The sequence below is a fragment of the Podarcis vaucheri genome (assembly GCF_965113315.1).
Source record: "Podarcis vaucheri genome assembly, chromosome: 5".
Taxonomy (NCBI): Eukaryota; Metazoa; Chordata; class Lepidosauria; order Squamata; family Lacertidae; genus Podarcis; species Podarcis vaucheri.
In genome coordinates, this window is record NC_138763.1 from 82,778,792 (window position 1) to 82,799,385 (window position 20,594).

General features: G+C 45.9%; 1 protein-coding gene and 1 long non-coding RNA gene across 3 annotated transcripts in view; one reads left to right on the plus strand and one right to left on the minus strand.

Moving 5' to 3' along the window:
- Window positions 1–4,521, plus strand: part of MAT1A (methionine adenosyltransferase 1A) — a 24,292-nt gene extending 19,771 nt beyond the window's left edge. Inside the window, exons 8-9 of the mRNA XM_082222486.1 lie at window positions 646–779; window positions 2,704–4,521. Of these exons, the coding sequence (XP_082078612.1) occupies window positions 646–779; window positions 2,704–2,806 (237 nt within the window). The 3' untranslated portion in view covers window positions 2,807–4,521. The remainder of the gene's footprint in view (window positions 1–645; window positions 780–2,703) is intronic.
- Window positions 3,958–18,412, minus strand: LOC309532303. Of its 2 annotated transcripts, XR_014219719.1 has the most exons (4): window positions 18,398–18,412; window positions 18,142–18,282; window positions 5,761–9,186; window positions 3,958–5,401 (listed from the first exon to the last, which is right to left on the minus strand). It is a non-coding gene; the product is annotated as an uncharacterized lncRNA (long non-coding RNA). The 2 variants fall into 2 exon arrangements; XR_014219720.1 differs by lacking the exon at window positions 18,398–18,412 and having other exon boundaries at window positions 18,142–18,322.
- Window positions 18,413–20,594: the final 2,182 nt, after the last annotated feature.

Consider the following 20,594-nt stretch of genomic DNA (forward strand, 5'->3'; position numbering starts at 1 on the left):
CTTAGTAGCATCTACACTGACTGGCAGTGACTCTCCGGGAATTTTAGGTAGGAATCTTTCCCGGCCCTACCTAGAGATGCTGGTGATTAAACCCAGGAGCCTCTGCCTGTTTAGCAGATGCTCTGCTGTTGACTTGTAGCCTTTCTTCCAGTGCCCTTAGGGTGGGCTTGCTCTGGGCTTAACGCTCTCATAGGCAATCCACTCATCAGATGGCAATGTGCTCTACAGTGTGGTCCTGCGGTCCTGCTGCATTTCTCCACCAAAGCCCGTCTGTGACAGCACCACTGGAGGCCTTGCTTTGCTTCAGCTTTTAAAACCAGACGCATGCGCCCTGCACACCAGTGTTTCTCAAACGTGGCTCCTTGGCTGTTGTTGTTTTACTACAGCTCTCATTATTCCTAGCTAGCAGGACCGGTGGTCTGGGATGATGGAGGTTGTAGCCCATCAACAGCTGGGGCCCAACAGCTGGAAAATACTGCTCTACACAACTGATGCAGTTTTATGTTTTATATGCACAAGTCTGTCACCACCAAATGTTGTGCCTTCGCGAGAATGGATTTCTCCAAGCAAGTCTTCGCCCATTGCTTCAGCAATCAATTGCCACGTACACACAGAGGTCTAATTGTTGTTTCTTTTCATCTATAGGTTGCCTACGCCATTGGCGTGGCTGAGCCACTCTCCATCTCGCTGTTCACGTATGGTACCTCCACAAAGCCCGAACAAGAGCTGCTAAACATCGTACACCAGAATTTCGACCTCCGGCCAGGCGCTATCGTGAAGTAAGCACTTTTACAAGGGGCTTTCCCTGTCGAAGGAACAAATTTACTGCAGCGCCCTCGCAACCAGAAGTATTGACTACTGAATTTCAAATGCTGAGAAAGCAAAATAGCAAATGCACTTTCGTAGGTGTATCAGCTTTCTTCACTCTGGTTGCTTCCAACTAAATCCTGTTCCAGGATGGTGCAACATTCCAGTAGAGATCTAGTTCTCCTTATTTATGAGGGTTCAGCTGCAGTTCTTAATGGGCTCAGAGTTGCACACCCAAAGAACAGCAGCAAGGCAACAAACGAGTTATGCAGTCCAAGGCAGTATCATAACATTTTAAGCAGTCATGGCTTCTCCAAAGCACCTTGGTAACTGTAGTTTGCTAAGGATGCTGAGAGTTGTTACTTGCAGTGCTACAATTCCCAGAGTTCCCTGGGAACAAGGCTTGACTGTCAAACCATGCTGAGAATTTTTTATTTTGTTTATATATGGCCATCATCACAAAATCTCAGGGCGGTTCGTGGGATGAACTGTAGTTCTGGGAGGAGAACAGGGGTCTCCTTACAACTCAGAGCACCCTTAACAAACTACAGTTCTCAAGATTCCTTGGGGGAAGCCATGGCTGTTTAAAGTGGTATGATACCTGCTTTAAATGTATGATGCAAATCGGACCTTAGATTTGCTGCCTGAGAAGGCTCTAGCTCCGTGTTTCCCAAATTTGGGTCTCCAGCTGTTTTTGGACTACAATTCCCATCATCCCTGACCACGGGTCCTGCTAGCTAGGGATGATGGGAGTTGTAGTCCAAAAACAGCTGGAGACCCAAGTTTGGGAAGCACTGCTATAGGCTCTTCCTTTGCTGAAAGGTTTGCTGTGGGCTGTGCAGTTCCTTCAGCCAGGGAAGGGAGACCTGGCTTCAGATGTTAGAGAATCCCAGTATTGTCATTGCTGACTGGCAGGGCTTTCAGGTGCTTCGGGCAGGAGTCCTTTTCATCCCTAGATGGAAATGCAGGGAACTGAACATAAGGTATGTTATCTACCACTCGGCTACTGTCATAGACTGGCTGAATGTAGAGGAGTGAAGGTAGGCACCATCTGCGGGGCCCTCAAGGGAAGAAGGCTCAGAGTCCAGGAATTGGTGATGGGTGGTCAGAGGGAGAAGACTGGGAGGAGAAGGAGGAGGAGGTGTCAGAAGCTGAAGAGGTAACAGGGCTTAGTGCACTGAGTCTGGCTGGTGAAGAGGCATGGATGTCCCCCCCTTCTGCTGTGACAAGCTCCCCTCCCTGCTGGTGTCCCAGGACCAGGAGGGGTGTGAAGTGGGAGGAGCAAAGGCAGGCATGCCAGCACAGTCTCAGATTGCTTGGGGAAAGAACTTAAGACAGGTGTGGGAAGGCAGGGACCTTCAGTCTCAGCCGCTGCTTCACAGGGGCGAGACTTACCAGAGATGAGTTGCTGTGCTAATTAGGCCTGGACACTTCTGTGCGGATGCTGTTTTTTCTAGACTTAAGTCCATTTAGTGTGATTTGCTGCTGGCCCGCTCCTGTCAGCTACGGCTCCTCTTTAAAGAGGCCCAGTTCCTTCAACAAAGCCAGAATGGGCCATGAAGTGAATGACACTAGGTGTTTCTAGGATACATCACAGAAAGTAAACAGATGCTAATGTAACCAGAGAGAAAGGGGGGAACTGTGTGTGTGTGTGTGTGAACGGGCACACACAAATGCACGCCATATCCATGGCAGCTGCTCTGCCCAACACATATGTGGCCAGTAGCTCACTAAATAGGCATCCTAGGCTTTTAAAACAGCTGTTCTTTGCAGCTGCTATTACCTATTACGCGTCTCTGATATTTTGGGCAGCCGCCGTTCTATGCGGGGGAAATTAGCGTGCCCGTTATCCAGCTGTACTTAATGACTTCCTCTTTCTCTCTTTGAATAAACCAGGGATCTGGATTTGAAGAAGCCCATCTATCAGAGGACCGCCTGTTACGGCCACTTTGGGAGAGGCGAATTCTCTTGGGAAGTACCTAAGAAACTGGCCTTTTAACAACCACGGTCCCAACCCCTGAGCTTAAGGGGAGAGGACTCTATTATGAAAGGTGCTTCCACTGACCATCCTCGAAAATAGAAAAAAGTTGTTTTCATGGAAATCGACGCTGTTTGTACTCTCGACATCTCACCACACGCACATACAAAAGATGTTTCCTATTGCTGCTATTTTTGTTTCGTTCCACTTAGAAAAGGCGCAACATAGGACTTTGACCCACAATCAAAACGATGGAATACCAACCTTCAGCCCAACTTCTCTCCGTTCTTCTGTTCAAATGGGAAGAAAAGATTCCCTCAGGTTCCATAAGCTTCCTTACTACAAATGGACAATTAGAAATTATGGGGTCTAATTTCCTTTCTGCAAATATTTGGTACCTCAAATATTCCCTGGACTCTTGGTGTGGAAGAGGATTTTGGGGCCTATATTCGACACATATTACCCAAAAGGGTTCTGTCAGCTTTTCTTTCATCTCTCTGCTATTCTCTTTCTTTTTCTTCTTCGTTTTTAAAAAAGGAAACTCTTTTCTCTTTTATAACAGCCTCGTGACAAAACATTTTAGATGGGTACATGGCCAATGCTGTTTATCTATGAGCTTACATATTGGTAAAGTTGCCTCAGCCCATTCTAGGCAGGGCTGTTTTATATGCAAAATGTTAGGCGATTGCTTACAAGCCCCATGCCTCACCCCATTGGCTGAGCTGCTGTGATTTCAGGGAATGCTTTAGCAGGTCAGGGGAGGAACATTTGGCTGAGATGGGATGCAAAACCCAAGCGGGAAGGAGTTCCAGATGGGAGATAGCTGACCAAAATAAGGAATACTAGGTCAGCAAGCCTTTTTCAAAAACCCTCCAACTGCTAGAAGGATGTTATGAGGATGAAAGCAAGCCTTTAGCAGCAAGAGAGTACCCTAGACCAAAAAGGAAGGGGAACAGGGCCGGCCCCGTGTTTCGACGGGGAAGTGTCATCCTTCACTGTGTGGAAAGGTGTAAATGAAGACAAGAGTCGTTGGCCAGGCAGTATAGATTTAGGATCCTCTTCAGGCAGGAAAATGTCTAGCACTGAATGGAAGATGGAGTAAGACCTCAGTTGAGGAAGTGCAACAGATAAGCAAGAATGCTTTGGGTTTTAGAAAGCTACGTATCGAGTGAGGTGGGCGGGCAAGTGGTGGGGCTGAATTTAGCATTGATAAGAACCAATCATCCAGGCTGGATGCCCATAGTTTTGCCTTTCATGGTGCCATTGAAAGAAGGGGGGTCAGAAGTGCGTCCCCCCCCCCCCCCCGCATCTCAGCATTATCCAATTGTACTAGAATAGCCTTCTGTCCGGATTCTTGACGGAAAAGCAGCCCTCTCTGGAATGGGATCTGGCACCTCATGCATCAGCAGTTCAGGATCTTAATCTCAGTATTTCACTGTGTAAAGCATCATGTACACTGATGGTGCTATATAAAATTAATTATAACTGTAATTTAATAATAATTAATGGCTGGCACTTAACCCGATCTCAGCATCCTCATGTGCACAGTTTTCTAGAAATGCTGTTTTTGTCAACATTGGAAAAACTTGATATCCTATCTGTGCCTTTGTACAGGCCTCTCTTTACATCCAATTTGAGTTGTTCTTCCCCCCAATATATACACTTTCCCTCTCCCAAGCGATAGCCGCAACAATTTGTATGTCAAAATGAAAGGCATTAAAGCATTCTGCCCCTTACCACTGTAGGCTTGAAGAACATTTGAGCGCAATAAGAGGCACTGGGTCATCATAGTTTGGATACGAAACAGGCAGACAGACTTAATCCTATTTTTTTCAAAGTGTTTTGAGAAGTTCTGAGGAGAAACTGCAACCCCAGTGTGGAGGCAATGGTTGAGACACCCACTAGATGGCATTGTAACCCATATTAGATGCATCACATTCTACAGAACAACCCAGTTCAATGGTGGATTGTTTCCTCTTCATAATTGGCAATGTTAAGAAACACCAGCAGCTTAAAATGACAACAAGGCAGCAGGTTTTGCAAAAGGCGGATTCTTTAGTCTGTCAGCAATAGCAGAATAATGAGCCTTAAGTAGAACGCTGCTTTTAAAGAAAAGATAGAGGTTTTCCAGCTGAGGTAAATTTATCACCATGCGCCTCACTATTTTTCACACACCTCAACTGGCAGAAATTGCTATTCTTTCCTAGAAGAAGGAAAAGCTTTAGTTTTCAGATCTGACAACAAGATTTTGAAAAGCTTATTCGGGCCCCACAGGGCAACCCTCTTGTCAACAGAGAAAGAGGAAAGCGTACCTTCAGGCTACAGCTTGAAATTGGTTTCATTGTGATCTCTTCTCCTGGGGGAAATGTACTTTAGACCACAAAGGAGCAAGCAATCTCTTAAGCAAAATTGTTGGCACCCTCAGCAAGGCTTCTTGGAGGTGGGAGTTGAGGAAGCTGCCATGGCAATTAAACAAACAAAAGCAGTTTTGGCCCAACCAACTCTCCACACCTCGGTTCTGTGCTCCTTTAGCCATCATTGCATGTCTCCACAAAGAATTGTAGTTTAGTTGAACCTAGGAAGCCGCCCTTACAGTCAGGTGTTTGGTTCACTTAGCTCAGTACTGGGAATAGCAAGGTAAAGGGACCCCTGACCATTAGGTCCAGTTGTGGCCGACTCTGGGGTTGTGGCGCTCATCTCGCTTTATTGGCCGAGGGAGCCGGCGTACAGCTTCCGGGTCATGTGGCCAGCATGACTAAGCTGCTTCTGGCAAACCAGAGCAGAGCTCGGAAACGCCGTTTATCTTCCCGCCGGAGTGGTACCTATTTATCTACTTGCACTTTGTCATGCTTTCGAACTGCTAGGTTGGCAGGAGCAGGGACCGAGCAACGGGAGCTCACCCCGTTGCGGGGATTCGAACCGCCGACCTTCTGATTGGCAAGTCCTAGGCTCTGTGGTTTAACCCACAGCGCCACCCACGTCCTGGAAATACTCCATTGCAAATCCCTAGTCCCTTCTTCCCATCCACAAGCCATTTTCCCGGTTCACTAGAAGACAGTCTTAAGACTGCTATCCTCAGCCCACATACCTGGGAGCAACCTCCCCAAACACGGTGGGACTTTTGAGTAAACATTCATGGGACTACAACCCTACTCACAGTATACACCATTGTTTTCAGGAGGGTTTGCTTCTGAGTAGATAGGCCTTGTATTGCATTGCAGACCTGCAGTGTGGATACGGTCCTCAAGATTCATTCTAGGAGGCTAGTGCTTGCATACATGCCAACGCATTTAAGACACATTTTTCTTTCATTTCCGCATATTTCATTTCCAGCCACTTGCTGATCCAAATATAATCTTCCCTATACCCACGAGGATCGTCCTCGGGGAGAAAGCAAAACAAATGTTGAATCCTCAGAAGTGTTTGTACTTAATGCCTCTTCTGTGTTTTATGCAATGTGCTGAATGCAAGGGGATCCAGGGAGGGGGTGGTAAGAGAAAGAACTCAGGAGGAAATATCAAACAGCCGCTTTCCAGAACTGTGAAGTATCATGATTCTGCCAAAGCTCAGCAACTCAAAAAACCGATAAACACTGCAAACGTTTAGGCAGAATCTTGCTAACATCACTGCTTGGTTTAAGAAATTATCACCTTGTTCTAAGAAAGTATATTCACTTCCCTTTGCAAACTGCATAGGGAGCTTGTGCCTTTCAAAAAGGGGGAGGAAACTAAAAGTCCTCTTAACTCCTCTACATATATTCTTTTGGTTCCCCCCCACCCAAAGCTTCTACCCGCTCTGCTCATACTCCATTCATAGAAGTCCCTGCTACCAGCCATGTGAGCTAAATAGAACACCTGTGGTCAAAGGCAGTATATCTTTGAATGCTGGTTGATGCGGACAAACAAGGAATCTGTTAATCTCATGCCCTACTTTGAAGCTTTGCAGAGGCACTTGGTTGAGCACAATTGAAAACCAAATGCTCTGAGAGACAAGTGACTTGCCCAAAGGTAAATACAAAAGATGGGTGGGGCCTGAGCCCCCAAACCCGAGCCACCCCTTTCCCCCTAGTATTTGTTACTGCACTGTAACATCCGTTTTGCAAATGACAAATTGGCAGCTTACCAGAGACCACAAACTGGATTCAAAAAACAGGTGAGGTGTTAGGTCCCTCCATAATTCCTCATTCACTTAATTTTCCCCCAAAGCATCCAAATCCCATTCATCCTACAACATAAAGTTTCAAACCAGACCCAAGAAATCTATATTTTCAACCCTTATTTTCTATCTGCACCCTTCCAAAGGATTTCTCTCTCCAAAAATTAATCCTTAATTGCCCCCTGTTTTCCCTTCTCCAGATACAAAAGTTATCCACCAGCCCTGTTTCTGTTCACTAATCTTCCTTAGATTCACGCGGTCTGCTTCATTTTTCCTTCCATTTTCTTCTCTGTTCAGGAGGACCTCTCCTTTTCCCACCAGTCCCCCCCCCATTGCGGCACCTGTGATGTGCTCAACAAATAGGAACACATGCTATGTCAAAATGAACATAAGGAGAGATCTGCTGGATCAAACCAGTGGCCAATCTAGTCCAGCATCAGATTCTCACGGGGGTTGACCAGATCCCTATGTGAAGCCTGCAAGCGGGGGAACACAAACTTCCCTCCTCCTGAACCGAATAAGGCAGGAATACAAGCACTGGATAAGGGGTTGCAACTGTCAATCAAGTTTTGCAGCTCAGATCTGGCTAAAGCTTGAGAACCTTCCCAGCCTTGCAGCTCCCAGAGTAAATAAAGGCATTTTGGGCGGGATGTTCGACTGTCAGACCGACACATTGCGCCAGCGGCAATGTGGCCAAACCTTTCTTTAAAAAACAAATTCTATACCCTATTTGTTTGCATCACCAGTCTTTCCTTTCTGAAGTCTTTCTGGAGCGTATCCCTAGTTAAATACACTGTTTGCCAGACCACACGTCAGGTAGAAAGCCAACTGTGTGCTTTACGCTTCTGTTAGCTTATATCAAGCAGATGCTGATAAAATCAATTATATTTCTTTCACAGCATTGAAATAGTGGAGGCTGAGCAAATACAGCCACAGAAACTGCCACTCAGTTATTTGGTGTTCTGTCAGTTTTGGTTTCTCAGTTTACCTGTTTAAGTTCCGTTCACAATCATTCATCAGTTTGCATTTTTTTAAAAAAAAAAGTCCTCACAAAAATTGGTCAGCGCTTCAGCATGCATTTTCCCCAGACACATTTTTGTATGCGATATTCCTCGATACACATTTTCTCTCTCTCTTTTTATATGTAATTTCCTGTCAAATTTGAGCTAATACGAACACGTACACACTGCAGTAGCAAGAGGGGACAGGCAGCTGACTAGAGCCATCTTGTGAAAGTCAACCCAGCAAAATCAACATTAATGCTTTGCATTCACCTGCTTTCCAAATTGAAGTTAATAGCATGATGTTAGCTGCATATGCACAAGGACCAGTAGGTGGCGGTGTGAAAGAGGGTTAGAAGTTGCAAGTAGGGAAATGAAGTTTTGCCTCTCCCAACACGATGTCCCATGTCTCTCTTTGAATCCTATGTGGTGTCAGAATGGAGATTAACTGCAGGAGAACACCTGGTTTCATTTTCTGGGAAGTGAAAATCTATGCTGCATTCTGTAAGAGTATCACAGAAGACTGACATTCAAAGTTAGAAAACGTAACAAAACTAGAAACTAGCAAATATTGAATAAATAATTAAGAAAATAAGATTGGCCATTGGCTTCATTGAACTGTCAAACATTGACTCATATTCCAAATGCACATTTGTATGACATGAATACAAGAACTATGAATATCTGATTTCAGTTTAGTGCCTCGCCACCATTAATAAGTTAAATGTAACAATTCTCTTTTTCAATACTGTTTGCAAGCAAAGTACCACGAGCAATAAAGGCATTATATGTGCAGAGTTAACAGGGACCATATGCCTTTTCTTTTCCTCTGTATCTTTTCATCCACTGATATTCTCAAAGAGAAAATGGAACAAAGCAGAGAGGATAGTTAATTGGGCATCAAAAGTCTCAGATGTTTTATATCCAGGATCCTGAATATCAGCATCCGTTGTTTTGCATATATCAGAGGAGGCAAAGCCTGCTCCACATTTACGATGGCGCTTCTCAAGCATCGTCAAGTCCCCGTGCTCACGCAGTCATCTTCAACGAGGCCGGCTAAACAGCTCCCTCCAAAGAGATCTGCGACAAGGACTTCCTCCTGCAGATCAACACGACAGCCGGAGGGAGGAACATCAGGAAGCTCATCACGAACACTGTGGCAAAGATGACCAAGACAATTGTCCAAGGTGCCAAGATGGTTTCCACCATGGCTTTCTACTCAGCCGTCTTGGCTCAAACACGTACCTAAGGAAGCGGGGAAAAAACAAAACAACCACACACCTCACATGAGTTTTCAAGACAGCTCCAGCAGCAATACCGGCTAACACCTCCAAAAATGACGTGAAAAAGAAATAAGTCTGAATTGAGCGTTTTCAAAAGGTTGCCTGTTGACCTGCCAATTCGCCTATGGCGTGATCTATAAAGGAAGTCCTAGTCAGCCCACAACAGGAGGAATTTGCAGATCTGGGGAGCAGAGGAAGGAGTAGATCACTATCCATGCACCAGCCTCACGTTGTGAATAGTAGTTTCTGTGACCTGTGCTTGCCTGAGGACAGGGATGAGGAGCCTTGTGCAACCCGAGGGCCGCAACCAAATGTGGGTGGAGCAGAGACAATGTACATTTTGCCTTTCTGCACACACTCACACACCCTCCTCTTATCCTCCATTCAGTCGAGCGAAAGGCATGATCAGAATCCAAGGGCAACATTCCAGCCAGGCAAAATTATTCAAGGAGGGTGTTGTTTAAGCAAGGCCAGTGAGGGCTGTCAGCTGGGAAGGTGTGTGGCTAGGGAAGCAGTCTAGCTTGGGGAGAGTCCCATGGGTCAGACTAGGACCAGCCCACGCATGAGGCAGGGTGAAGCAGCCAAGTCGGCACCCTTGTGGGCTCCCTGCCCACCCCACTGCCAAGATCTCACCAGAGATCTTCTGGCAAGATCTCACCAGAAATGGGCGCTGATGCCTGAGCCACTTCTCCATGGATGCCGTGGAGCTGGGGGGGCACTTTGTGTTTCACTTCAAGCAACAAAATGTGACAAGCTGGCCCTGGATCAGACAGAGAGGCCTGGAGAGGCCTTTGGTCTCTGCGTGTGAGGTTTCTCACTCCTGCCTAATGGTCTGCTGACCAGGAGAAAGGATGAAAGAAGGGGACTCTGTTGAAAGCTGTATCCCTCCCATGTTTTTTGTGGACTGCAAGAAGATCAAACCTATTAATTCTTAAGGAAATCAGCCCTGAGTGCTCACTGGAAGGACAGATCCTGAGGCTGAGACTCCAATGCTTTGGCCACCTCATGAGAAGAGAAGACTCCCTGGAAAAGACCCTGATGTTGGGAAAGATGGAGGGCACAAGGAAAAGGGGATGACAGGGGACGAGATGGTTGGACAGTGTTCTCGAAGCTACTAACATGAGTTTGACCAAGCTGTTGGAGGCAGTGGAAGACAGGAGTGCCTGGTGTGCTCTGGTCCATGGGGTCACAAAGAGTCGGACACGACTAAACAACTAAACAACAACAACCCTGGAATAAGCATGAGGAAGTGTCCTTGGATGGAGATTTTTAAAACAATGAGGCATGACAACCAAAGCCAAAGAGAACTATATAGTGGAAGAAAACAAGTTCATTCTTCTGTCAACTAAAATGGTGGCTCAACACAAAAAGTTGGGGTGATATGTGAAGGAAAGAGAACACCAGAACATTAAGAAAACAATCTCTTGGCTTTTTTTTTTTAAAGCAACTTTCTTGGTTACCTAAGAAACATTGACAGGATTTGGGGAGCAGGGCAACTTAGATGCTCTCTCAGAGCTTTCAGCCAGAAAACAAGAAGCAAGAGAATTGTTTTCAAAATGGACAAACTCTGAATCTTGCTCAATGTGTAAGTACTTAGAATGATCCATTCCTTCTCATTAATGACTTTTGTCAGAATTCTGGTCCATAAAAACAGATCTTGTTTGCTTTCCACTTGAAGATCTGTTTCTTTGTGCACATTGCCCTCGGAAACCCCTCCTTCCTTATTGTTTAACCTGCTGAGTGTCCCCACTGGCAAATTGTGCAAGACTACGCTTGAGAAGGGGAAAAGTCCTTCCTGGAGATCAATTTGCACTTGGAACATACATGCAAATGATACATTGCTAAGTATGCAGGCATAATTAATTCTATGGCTTTGGAATGCTGCTAGTCAATGTGGGTTTTCTTTTTCTGCACCACACCATCGTTATATAACTTTTAAATCACATGAAATCTTTTAATTGTGTAGCTCAGTGGTTGAGACTGCTGGCCTAATCTGTACGACCTGCTACGATGGTGGCACCATTTTTCTTCCCAGGGCCTTAATCTTTCAGAGTGTAGTCACATGAATGATGCCAGTCAATTGGTGAGCGTGTCATGATTGAGATGATGTCACAACAGTACATAGCCAATTAGAGTCGGACATGACTAAACAACAACAACAACAACAATGTGCTGGTGTAACTGTGGACAAGGAAATGTCACGTTCTTCACTTAGATAGGAAGCAGCAGCTGTACAAATATAAGACAGGGGACAACTGCCTTGTCAGTAGTACACGTGAAAAAGATATAGGGGTCTTAGTGGACCACAAACTCAACAGTGTGACGCAGCAGCAAAAAATGGTAATGCTATTCTAGGCTGCATCAAAGAAGTATCATGTTCTGATCAAGAGAAGTCATAGTACCGCTCTATTCTGCCTTGGTCAGACCACACCTGGAGTACTGTGTCCAGTTCTGGGCACCAAAATATAAGGAGGATATTGACAAGCTGGAATGTGTGCAGAGGAGGGCAACCAGGATGATGAAGGGTCTGCAACCCAAGCCCTATGAGGAACTGTTGAGGGCAGGGACGCGGACTTATAAAAAATATTGGGGGGGCCCGGGAAAGCTCGTGAAATGTAAATAAGCTCATGAATATGCAAATAAGCGCATGAATATGCAAATAAAGTGGCGCCGCCCCCTCGTGAGCGAATAGGGGAGAGCGTGCTGCTGCCTATTAATCAGCTCCGGAACAGCTGATAGGCGGGAAACCTGGGGCTAGAGGCAGGAGCCCCCGCCCCCGGGGATTCCCTAATCTCGCGGGGGACGGCCGGGGCTCTCCGGCTAGGGCGCGCGGCTGGCTGGCTGGCTGGCGAGGGAGCAGGTGGGGAGGAGGCGGGGGACGGCGGCGGCGCCCGAGATTATTGGGGGGGCTGAGCCCCCCCAAAAATTTTTTTGAGGGGGCTCAAGCCCCCTCAAGCCCCATGGAGTCGGCGCCTATGGTTGAGGGAGTTGGGTATGTTTATCCTGGAAAGAGGAGACTGAGAGGAGAAATGCTAGCAATCTCCAAATATCTGAAGAGCTGTCACATGGAAGGTGAAGCAAGCTCGTTTCTCGTGCTCTGGAGGCTAGAACTCAAACCAATGGATCCAAGTTACAAGAAAGGAGAATCCGACTGAACATCAGGAAGAACTTTCTGACAGTTAGAGCTGTTTGACAGTGGAACAGACTCCCTCAGAAGGTGGTGGACTCTCCTTCCTGAGAGGTTTGTAAGCAGAGCTTGGATGGCCATCTGTCTTGAATGCTTTAGTTGAGATTCCTGCACTGCAAGGGGCTGGGCTAGATGACTCTCAGGATCCCTTCCAGATCTGCAATGATATATTCCATTCTATTTCATTCTCCCACCCCCTAACAATCTCATCCCACTGATAATGCTTAGTTCTCACTGAGCTGTTTTGGGTTTCCTCCCCTTTAGGGATATAGATATAGATAAGATACATGTATATCTAAAACCTCCTTCTGGTGCTTGGAAGTACCATTCACAGAATCAGATTGCTGTAGAAGTGTTGGGCGCAGATGAAATTTGGTTGCCCCCATTGTGCAAAGGGAGCAGACACCATGCAACATCATGTGGACTCTGAGAAAACTGAGGCTTTTGCCGTTCAGTTTCCAGCATAGAAAAATATATATCCCTAAACTGGTTTTCTAAAAGAGGCTGTAATATTCTATAAATGTATGCTTTTGCCCAATCACTCCATATTTATGCAACTTGTTTCATAATCCATTGTTAAACTTCAAAGGACTATTTTGGGAGTCGTCTAAAGGTCACTTGGTTCATTTTGCTATTGACTATGATAGCCTCGAGCTGGGCACAAGGCAGAAGGCTCTCATGGATCCTCTTGTAAAATATGTTTGATGAACCGATGATTTTCATGATCATATTATATTATAATCATAAATATGTATGACTTACAGAATCGGTTTTAGGAAAAAAAGGCTTTTGTAAGATCACTCTCTTGGACATCCTTATTAGCAAACTAAATATGTAGTGTTTAACGATAGTTGAAAAGCTGAGCTTAAGAGTCAACCGTCTGTAAAACACAACACAGTTCTTTCTTACTCTCAGAGCAAACAGTGAGTTTCAGCTCCTTGTTTAAGTTTTCTGGTTGTTGTTATTGCTGGAGCACAATTGCTTTATCTTTGAAGGATTCCAGACTCCAATGGAAATATTTTTCAGGTAACAGCTGATGGGGGGGAGAGAAAGAGCTAAGCATCTCCCTTCTGTCTGCTACTTCTCTGCTGAGAATTCCCCCGATTTCCGAAGTGGCTTGTCAGCTAAGGGCCAAAGACTATGACAGTGAGAGCCCTGAATGGATCTCCCGATATCTTTCTATTTCACTAAAAACAGCTGTTGGGGTCGTGGGCTGATTTGGTTTATGGCCTTTGCATGATCTTCAATTGCCCTGAAAATGCCGGGACCGTCACAAAAACCATTAAGCCATCACGGCTTCTCCCTATGTCATGCGGAGTCCTAAATTCCCATCTTTGTTGAGGTATGCTAACTGGAAGTGGCTTCACACTGGGGGAAGCAGTAGGAAGAGAGGATTGCCAACTGAGGCCTTCCCCTCCACCACTATCACCTCCTTTGCCACCACTCCTGGGAGTCGGAGAAGGTGAGGTGGGGAGAGACTTTTGCTGGATCCGAGAGAGGGACCAGGTTGGCCTGTGGAATAGCAGCAGTAGAAGGAAGGGGAGCAGGAAGGAAGCACAAGGCAATAGGGATTCTGCCACCTTCCCCTTCTGTGGGAGGCTACAACACCCCAGCCTGGCAGGCCCCATAACCACCCATAAAGGTAAAGGCAAAGGGACCCCTGACCATTAGGTCCAGTCGTGACTGACTCCGGGGTTGCGGTGCTCATCTCGCTCTACTGGCCGAGGGAGCCGGCATGCAGCTTCTGGGTCATGTGGCCAGCATGACTAAGCCGCTTCTGGCGAACCAGAGCAGCGCACGGAAACACAGTTTACCTTCCCGCCAGAGTGGTACCTATTTATCTACTTGCACTTTGATGTGCTTCCGAACTGCTAGGTTGGCAGGAGCTGGGACCCAGCGACGGGGGCTCGCCCCATCATGGGGATTCGAACCACCGACCTTCTGATCGGCAAGTCCTAGGCTCTGTGGTTTACCCACAGCACCACCCACGTCCCGTAACCACCCATACAGCTGGCCAAATAAAAAGGAGAAAGAGAGCCAGGTCAGGCCTGAAAAGAAGGTGGTGGCTGGAGGAGACCTTGGGCAGCAGCAGGTCGTGGGGTGATGGGGAAGGTTCTGGTGGGTGGGGTGCAGGCAAGCCTGTGGGGGACTGGAGTTTGAGGGGTGTGGGGAGGCAATTGGGTTATAGGGGCCAAGAATGGGGGCAGGAGCTAGCTGGGCTTCAGGTGGTGGTGGTTTGTATCATGGAAAACTTTAATAAAGATATTAACATGCAAAAAAATGAATAAATCAGAAAATTAAAATTAAAAGCTTCCCTCAGCAGTGATAATGATGTAGAATAGAATGCACCAACTTTCATATGAGGAATGTTGGAGGGTATGCCATTGTACGTGGGGTGGGGTTAAGTCAGTTGTTTTGCTGATTTAACTAGCTCCTTCTGTTAATTTCGCGGCAATGGGGAAGGGTACATTCCAGACAGATTGCACAAACCATGTGAAGCTTGGCCCCACACATTTCTGTTAAATAAATCCCTGCAGCACTTAAGTTAGACCAGATGTAGCTAAGATGGTCCCTCCAGCCAGAAGCTGTTGGACTACAACTCCTATCATTCCCCCAGTCATTGAACATTCTGACTCGGGATGATGGGAGCTGGCATCCAACTACACCGAGAAAGTGACCATTTGCTTTCCCTGAGCTAGACCCTTCCTTGGGAGTAATCCCCACTGAAATGAGAGCAACTTCCACCTAGGCAGGTAGGACTGAAGTGCAGAAGCACTGACTTCTGCCCAGAATAATTGTGCCCATTGTCTACATGGCAGGCTGGTTTCCAGAATGCATTTGTTCATTGCTCTTTTGAGGGGGCCTTGCAGAACACTGTTATCTATTTCAATCAGAAACCATTTTGTGTGCTACGCTTTCTTTTCCTCTTTTCGTTTGAATAGCTATTCATCTCGGCAAGGAGAAACAATGCCTCGTCTATATTTCCTTTGTGAATGTGATAAGATAAAAATGGTACAAAGAAGCAGAAAACCCCCTCTGTATTTCCATGGTTAATGTGCTTAGATAAAAATAGTACAAAGAGGCAGAAATACAGATTGAGTACCCAAGAATACTCATGGGTTTAACATATTCATTAACAATTATTATAGCTGTGCGAAGAAAAACATTAGCCTGAGAATCTACCTCGCTGTCTCAAATAGGACATTGCCTCAGCTTAGCTGCTCAGATCGACCTCACATTTCACCTCATATCCATGGCATATGATTCATTGTCTTGCTTTCCAAAGTCTGAAACTGACTACAATGGATATATATATATATATATAGATGCCTATAACCAATGCCATTTTTCTAGAAAAAGAGGTGCTGGAACTCACCATGAACACCTCCCTTGCAAAAAAGCCCTGCCTATAAACTTTAATTTATTTTTTTTTGCATAAGTGGGTGAAGTTTTCTGTCAAAGTAACCTCTTCTGAGAGGTTAGAAATGTTGCGTTTCAGTGCAAATAGGCTCAGGGGTCCTTGGCTGCACACAGTTAAAAGACTTTTTTTCAATAAAAAGGTTTAAGGACCTTCCCTGTGGTTCATGCTTTCAGTAAGGAGGGTAGGTGCAAGGGTTAAGAAGCCATAGACAAAATAAATAAATAGAACAGGATTCAGTACTTAAAAAAACAAAACAAAACAAAACAAAACAAAACAAAACAAAACAAAACAAAACAAAGCACCACTCATTTTGTTCCAAAGTCACAGTCTTTCTGCATCTCTCCCCAAACCACTGTGACAGGAAGTAAAAAGGTAAAGGAATTCACAGATTGAAATATAATATTGTCAGTCAAATACCTACATCAATGTAGATGCCTGATAAGCATCTCAGAGGAGGGCATTCTGGTGGGGAAAGGCCAACGCAGAAAGGTTCTCTCATTGGTTGAGACCTTCCAAATTTTAGGAAGCAGGTGTTGGACAATTATTTTAGTGAACGGTGGGTCATAGGCAGATTTAGGGCAGTGTGTGGTGTGCAGGGGTGCTACAGGGCATTTTAAGCAATGGCGAATTTCAAATACAGTGGTACCTTGGTTTGCAACTGTTTTGGATTACAAACACGTCAAACCCTGAAGTGTGTGCCCCCTTTTTTGGATTACAACCCATTTTTTATTTTAATTACAACCAATTTTTTTTGGGAGGCCCTATTGGCGAAAGCACAACTTGGGTTACAACCTGTTTTGGTTTACAACTGGACGTCCGAAAGGGATTATGGATGTAAACCAAGGTATCACTATATTCAAAACCACTTCATACTTACCATTCCACTGCAACAAAGTACTTTGCCCTATCCTTAGAACAGCCCTATGAGGTAGGTACACACATTTATCCAAATGTTGCAGACAAAGGCTGAGAAAACTCCAGGTCTCATGAGGAAATTCTGTTGCGTGGATGGGAAAGCAAAATGCATACCAGAGATGATAATCTTCCTGGCTCATTTCTCACTCGGTTAGCCACTCCATTGCGCTAAATTAATCGTTTTATGATGCTGCATTAGGAAATGCACTAGGTTTGTTTTTATGTGTGTGTGTGTTTTGCTTCATAGACATAATCAATACCATAACCATCCTGCAAGAATGACAGATGGGAGGATAATTTTGGCAGGTTGACTATTAATGATACTATTTAAAACCGTGAATTGTTCATGTGCCATTAAGATGACCAGATTCAAAGGAGAAGACAGATCCAGTTCTTTTAACAGGTGTGCAGACAGAACAATGCTGGTCAGCTTTGCATGCAAAGTTGAACCTACCCAAACTGCATATTCTGCACCACTGTTAATAACATTGGAATCCTACCTTGAGCTGTGCTGATCATTTTTCTTTGGGGCCATTTGTTGTGTAGAATTAAAACCAAGCTCTCCTGAAGCGTGGGATGTGGGTGGCGCTGTGGGTTAAACCACAGAGCCTAGCACTTGCCGATCAGAAGGTCGGCGGTTCGAATCCCCACAACGGGGTGAGCTCCTGTTGTTTCGGTCCCTGCTCCTGCCAACCTAGCAGTTCGAAGGCACATCAAAGTGCAAGTAGATAGTAGGTACCGCTCTGGTGGGAAGGTAAATGACATTTCCGTGCACTGCTCTGGTTCGTCAGAAGCGGCTTAGTCATGCTAGCCACGTGACCCAGAAGCTGTATGCAGACTCCCTCGGCCAGTAAAGCGAGATGAGCTCCACAACCCCAGAGTCGTCTGTGACTGGACCTAACGGTCAGGGGTCCCTTTACCCTTTACCTCCTGAAGAGTATTTTTTTGTGGGTAGACGTTTCTCTGAAATTGCCTTGAGAGCAACACTGCATCATGTCACATCCCTCCCAAGGCATTCTGGGAAGTGTGGCCAAAAGAAGCAGGGTCTTTTCACAAGGGTCTTTCCACAGCTTCCCACTAGGCATATTTTGGTCAGAAGCCCACTCTGGTTAGGCAACAATTCCCTCCTCAAAATTTCAGATGATTCTCTTCAAGAAAAAACACCAGAAATATCAGCCCCTGTTTTCTCAGGATAATAATATTTTCAGGCAAACGTGAGGAGGATTCTATCAGAATAGGTCACCAAACATTTATTTTAAACCTAACCTTTTAGGAAAAGCAAGGCTTCCATCACAGTATCACACTAGGCTGCATTTATTGTAGTCAAGAGAGACAGTTTACCACACACAACGCACACACAGTATAATTTAGAGGTCTGGTCTTTCCAGTCTTACCTGCTTTTATAAAATATTTTTGCCTCCACGTGCCTTTGATCTCGACTCAAGTTGCTCTTTGTTGTAGGTTTTTATTCAGGGTTGCCAAACTGAAGTAAAGAACATTTTCTTCCCGCAAAAGCTTCCAGCTGTTTAATGAAGCTGTCAAAAAGCAAGGGAGACTAGCAATCTCTAGGACACCAGGGATCAGGCAATAGCTGGTATTACAGTAGAAATAGACAACTATTTGGAGTAGGGTGCCTGTATCACCTCCCACCTGCTTGCTCTTAAAGCAACACCGTCCATTTAGGGAAATTTCCATGCAGCTTTCCATCTGCTCCTGCTCTGTTTGCTTCCCACAGTTTGGGCGAAATACAAACTGGACAAGGTGGCTTTGCACCCCTCAGAGGTTTTACGAGAAGGACAAATGAGTCATTGGTACATTCTCGTTAAAGCCATTTACATTGGAGGTGGCGGGGATGCTGCTATAATTGATGTCGTGCTGTGTACGCCGAGCCAATTACTTTTCAGGAGCTCTAAAGACAACTGCTGAATTTGCTGGACTTTGCCTGTGATTCGGTTTCAGATTTCTAACTGAAAATTGCATGCATCTTTAGCGTTGCCAACTTTCCAACTGATTACTGTTTTATTGATTTCCAGTATTACAAAAGGAGGGAGATACAAAAACAAAATCCCAGTTTACTCCCCTACTCCCTCTGGCACGGATCAGTCTATTTAAGCTTGCCAAAGTCCAGTCTATAACTGCATCTTGAAATGTAGACATTTAGCTGGTGATCATGTTTATTATTGTGTTGGGAAAAGCTTCGCCTGTACACCATACTGCTCCTAAGGGTATGAGAGCAAGCACTAGTCGTTCAGTTAATCTGTATATTAATTTGGCTGATGTAGAAATTCAATCTATTCACTGCTTTGAGGGACATATTTAGGAGAAAAAAAGGCTAAGGAGCAAACCCTACCCAAATTTGGAGTAGAGTCCCTAAGATGGTTGGATGGTGCTTTGCATGCCTCCTTCTGGCAACTCCTGCAGCCAGGCTGGTGCCAAACGTATTGCTCTGTTTTCCTTTGGACCACATCAGCGAGGCCAAGAGTGGGGTCTTCTTGTCTGTGCAGCCGAGGACCTCCATACATACTGCCCAGGCTTGTACCCCGGGGAAGTCACTTCAGTGCAGCTAACGCAGCAAAAACAATGCAGGGGGCAGCAGTTATGAGTTGCCAGTCTCTACAGCCACAGCAGGCGCTGTGATTCTCCAGGAGTTTGGCTTCACCCCCAGTGTGGCCATGTCTTTGGAGGAGCCCACATAAAAGCACTCCCCACCCTGCTGCTGTCATACCTAATGGGCTCTTTGGTAATCCTAGGATTTGACGGGATACTTTTATATGTGTGAAAGTAGTTTTCCACATAGTTCTAAAGGACTTAACTGCCTGATAAGCCTGCTTCAGATGGAATTCCTAGAATGAGGCAGGGAGGGAAGGAAAACCTCCTTTGTAGGGTTGTTATTGTCTGACTCAGAGGAGGTGCCTATGTATTTAAGATTCTAGTTCTGTTACAGAGATGCACTGCACCAAACCCTGCCGTATTATAATAAACAATAATAGACGTTTTTAAATAGTATCATTAATAGTCAACCTGCCTAAATTATCCTCCCATCTGTCGCCCTTACTGGATGGTTACGGTATTGATTATGTCTATGAAGCAAAAAAAACCCCCACCCTTCCACATTTCCTAATTTAGCAATGTAGTGTAGCCGATGTGGACAGATTCCTCCAAGCTGGAAAGCCCACCACCTGTCCTCTTGACCCGTGCCCGTCATGGCTGATTAGAGCGTGTCCAGACGAGGTGCGGGGCCCCCTGGGGGATATCATCAATTTGTCCCTTGGCACCGGGATATTCCCAGGGGAACTGAAGGAGGCGGTGGTGCGTCCGCTCTTAAAGAAAACATCATTAGATCCCTCAGATCTATCCAATTACCGCCCGGTCTCGAATCTTCCATTCCTGGGTAAGGTGATTGAGAGAGCGGTTGCTGAACAGCTTGGTAGGTTTCTGGATGAAACATCTGCTCTGGATCCATTCCAGTCCGGCTTCCGTGCTGGTCATGGGACCGAGACGGCTCTGGTCACCCTAACAGATGATCTCCGCAGGCAGCTGGATCGAGGCGGGTCGGGGCTGCTGATTCTTCTAGATCTGTCAGCAGCCTTTGACATGGTCGATCACGAACTCCTGGACCACCGCCTTGCCGACGTGGGGATCCAGGGCACAGTCCTTCAATGGCTGCGCTCGTTTCTCTCAGGTCGGGGACAGAGGGTGGCGCTTGGGGGGGAATTGTCATCGCGCCACTCCTTGGTGTGTGGAGTGCCTCAGGGTGCAATTCTCTCCCCGATGCTTTTTAACATCTTTATGCGCCCCCTCGCCCAGCTTGTCCGGAGTTTTGGGCTGGGTTGCCATCAGTATGCTG